The following is a 4,311-nucleotide window of genomic DNA, read 5'->3' as shown; positions in this document are numbered from 1 at the left end:
GAGCCCTAATCCAGTAACCACAGCATGGAGTCCTATGATGAGAGGAACTAGTCAGTGGGGCAGTCAGTCCGCCTCTGAGCCATGAAGGGATTCTTGGGGGAATGCTTCGCCCCCGCAACTGGGTCTCCCCCTCCCCGCACCCCCGTTTCCCGTCATCTCCCCTACGCCCCTCAAAAGCCCTTTGAACGGCCGCCGCGTGAGCGAAACGCAAAAAGGAGCGAGGGAGGAAGCCCTCCACAACAACAAAAAAACGCCTCAGGCGCCTTCCCCCTCCTCCTCCTCCCCCCCCCAACCCTTTCTCACTTTTATGAATGGAATTCTCCAGCCCGAGCCGGATTACTATGCCGCCCGGCGCTCTCTAGCGCGCGGTTGTCCTCCTTCGACACCGGATTGGTTCCCACCGCCATTGACGTCACCCGACCGGGTGTGGGAGGAGTCGCCCGGCCAGAGCCCTTTAAGTATGAGTCACCCTCAAAAAGGGGGCTTGTTCACTATAACACCGGGCGTCCGTGTCCCCCCCACCCCACCAACCACTACCACCACCAGTTCCCGGCCAGTCTGCAATCCGTCGCTGCAGCTGGACCCGGGGCTTCTCCATCCTCGCGATCCACCTGCTAGCGTCCGGCCAACATCTGCATTGGGAGAGGCGGATTCCTTCGACCTGCAGCCAGCCATTCATCCATCCATCCATCCCATCGGACGCCCGGATCGACCCCGCTGCTATCCGCCTCCCCCTCCTCCCCCCCCTCCCCAGCCGAGGCTTCTTCCTCGCTGAATGTGCAGTGGGACCCTCTTCCAAGGTGAGTGCGGCCGCCTTTTCTCTCGCCTTCCTCATTTTGACAGCCCAAGAGAACCTTCCCTGCCTCCTCTTGCAAGAGGTCCAGATCATAGCGAGCCCTCTATATACTAGTGCCGTTTAACCTGCGTTTAAAGACAATCGGAGGCTAGACTCTTTAACTAGACACTTGTTTTTAAAGGATGTTTTCCCGCAGTCCAGTTCCAAACTTGTGAAGTGGGCTGCGAGTCAATAGGCTTTACAGTTTTAAAGTCGCACGTTACACATCAGAACTGGGAAAAAAAGAGAGATCCGGATGGTGTGCCAGCCCTTTTCAGCTTTCTGTGTGCCTGAACACAGATAAACATCTACAAATCCTAAGTGTTCAACCGACAGATCATCCGCCAGGTATTTTCTCAGGAAACTAGCTGGAATCGAACTCTGGAAGGAAGGGCTTCGTAATTTGATGCCTTCCAGATGTGCCTAGACTACAAAACTTCCTAATTCCCAGCCAGGATGGTTGTTGACCACTTCTGACTGTGAAATAGTGTTCCGTACTTGTAGAGGACAGCAGGCTGCTGAAAGTTTGTTAAATATGTCTGTTTTTATTGCAGATAAATTCCTATACTTTATTGCATTCATTCGTACCATGATTGAACAGACATAGGCAGAATAAAAATGATTGGTGTTTTTTTTTTACAAAGGAGGAGGACATAAACACGACTCAGCTTGTTCCCTTGACTTTTCATGTTTACCAGCTTGCTGGCAGAAAGGCAGAGAGAAGTTGGATGCTTGCTGCACAATCTATTGTGTTGCACAGTGTTCAGAGCCGTCTCTTCGCTATAAACATTTTTTTGAATGCCACGATTTAAGAAAAGAGCTAAGTTAGGTTATGTGTCAGACAGAGCAAGCAAAAGAGGAAGGGATACAGACAGGGAGACCTGTCCAGGAACAAGGGAAAAAAATATGATGTCATCTGGAGCAACCTACGTTGACAAGAGACAACATTGGCTTGTCCTCTTTTATCTTGACGGGCTTGTTTGAAGAACAGGAAGAAAAGAGACGGGGAAGGTGGCAAATAATGACAGGCCCAAGCCAGAAATATCCTATTTAGAAGGCATTGATCACAAGGACCCAACCATCACAGGCAAACTATACCTACAAAAGTAAGCCACCTTTGGTGATGGTTTTAGGCAACTAAAGATAGCTAGTTTACCTCCATCTTGACTCCCAATCTTAGGAAACATGTATCAATTCATCTATCCCTTCCATATGCACACAAACATACATGTAAAAACATGCCCAAATACTTACAAATACTGCCAGCTAGGTGGCTCAAGTGGCTAAGACGCTGAGCTTGTCGATTAGAAAGGTCGTCAGTTTGGCGGTTCAAATCCCTAGTATAGATCTCCTGCGTGAGCAGGGGGGTTGGGCTAGATGATCTCCAAAGTCCCTTCCAACTCTGTTACTGTTAACTTGCTGCTTCACTCCAAACCTGAGTTGAAACTGAGTTTTCTTTTCATCTGCTGTTTCCGACCACAGATAAGAGAGCATGAAAGAGGACGCGCCCACCAACACCACCAAGATCCAGCCAAGCTGGTTTGTGCCAACTAATGGCAGCACCAGCAAGTCCTTCTATTTCTCAGAGACGCCTTCTGCTCTTCCCTTAAATCCTTGGGATGTCGTCCTGTGCGTTTCTGGGACTATCATCTCCTGCGAGAATGCCATTGTGGTGGCCATCATCTTTTACACTCCAGCTTTCCGGACTCCAATGTTCCTGCTGATTGGAAGCTTAGCCACAGCTGATCTCTTGGCTGGCTTGGGCCTGATCTTTCACTTTGCCTTCGTTTATTGCGTCCAGTCCGAGATGGTTAACCTCCTCACCATGGGCCTTCTGGTGACCTCATTCACTGCCAGCGTGGGCAGCCTCCTGGCCATCACCATCGACCGCTACTTGTCTCTCTACAATGCGTTGACCTACTACTCGGAGAGGACAGTCACGCGGACCTACGTCATCCTCATCCTCACGTGGGGGGTCTCCATCAGCGTTGGACTGTTGCCCGTCATGGGCTGGAACTGCTTGAAGGACAACTCCAGCTGCAGCATCATCAAGCCGTTGAACAAGGACCACCTCATCATCCTGTCCATTTCCTTCTTCATGGTCTTTGCGGTCATGTTGCAGCTGTACGTGCAGATCTGCAAGATTGTGTGTCGGCATGCCCAGCAAATCGCCCTGCAGAGACACTTCTTGGCCACTTCTCACTACGTCACTACCCGGAAAGGCATTTCTACGTTGACTCTCATCCTGGGGACCTTTGCTTCATGCTGGTTGCCCTTTGCTGTTTACTGTCTCCTGGGAGATTACACCTACCCTGCCCTCTACACCTATATGACTGTGCTCCCGGCCACCTACAATTCCATGCTCAATCCGGTGATTTATGCCTTCCGGAACCAGGAAATCCAGAAGGTCTTATGGGCAATATGCTGCAGCTGTATCTCCTCCTCCATGCCTTTCCAGTCCAGATCGCCCAGTGACGTCTGACTCCTCTCGCTCGCTCCCTCCCTCCCTCGAGCCTTCTCCCCAATCTCTTGCCGCTCAAATGTGCAGAAACCTCTTTCTAATGTCCTTCCCTTCCCTTTTGCCAATGTAAGTGACCAGGCTGTCCTAATCTTTTTATTTATTTTGACTTCAGGAAAGAAAAAGGAAAAAAAAAAAAAGGACAAATTTCATTTATTTTTTTAACCATGCCTTTTTTTAAAAAAAGACCGGGTTGGGGGGAGAGGGGAAAAAAAAAACCCCGTGTTTCTGCTTTTGTGTGTATGTGCATGCGTGGGTGTATTTGGTGACATGGCAAGTCCGATGCAAATATTTTGTCTGAAATATTGAGAGTGCGTTATTTTCTTTAACAAGGGAAAAACGGCAAGAAGCAGCCTCAAAACCTTCAACCTTTCTTTTTTGAGTTTTTATAGCCTTAATTACCTCAGATCTCTAGAAAACTATTTTTCTACATTTTAAACAAATATCATTGTACCCCCTTCTATCTCTCCTGCGATCGATGGGGATAAAAAAAAAACAAAAAAAATAATAGCCCAGAGCAATGCCAGGTTTCAAAAACAAAATAGGTCCGTCTGTCCCCCCCCCCCGATCTGTATTTGGCTGCCCCCTGGTGTTTATTCTAATACCTGCAACCATAAGAAGAAGAGTGTGCCATTGGGGTGGGAGGAGGGGTGGAGGGCAAGGGGAGAACAAGGGGTAGTATTAATAAAAAGAATGTATAATATGAGATCTGAAGCAATGTGAATGTCCAGAGTACAGGTAGTCCTCGACTTACAACCATTCGTTTAGTGACCGTTCGAAGTTACAATGGCACTGAAAAAAAAGTGATTTATGACCACTTACGAATATCTCCCAGGTCACGTGATCAAAATCCAGACGCTTGGCATCTGCCGTGTATTTATGACCTCTGCAGTGTCCCAGAGTCATGTGATCACCTTTTGTGACCTTCTGACAAGCAAAGATCTTGTTTTCCTGCTTG

General features: G+C 48.6%; 1 protein-coding gene across 1 annotated transcript; it reads left to right on the top strand.

The window, feature by feature from the left end:
* Nucleotides 1–2,327: 2,327 nt before the first annotated feature.
* On the top strand, nt 2,328–3,317 carry GPR3 (G protein-coupled receptor 3). Its single transcript, XM_070949704.1, has one exon. It carries the CDS (start codon nt 2,328–2,330, stop codon nt 3,315–3,317), a length of 990 nt encoding a protein of 329 aa, XP_070805805.1.
* The last annotated feature ends 994 nt before the right edge of the window (nt 3,318–4,311 follow it).

The sequence above is a fragment of the Pituophis catenifer genome, unplaced genomic scaffold (genome assembly GCF_029215685.1).
Source record: "Pituophis catenifer annectens isolate HBS135680 unplaced genomic scaffold, rPitCat1.0.hap2 SCAF_9, whole genome shotgun sequence".
In the NCBI taxonomy this organism is placed as follows: domain Eukaryota; kingdom Metazoa; phylum Chordata; class Lepidosauria; order Squamata; family Colubridae; genus Pituophis; species Pituophis catenifer.
Note: the sequence above shows the minus strand (reverse complement) of the source record. Positions and strands in the feature narration are given on the sequence as shown.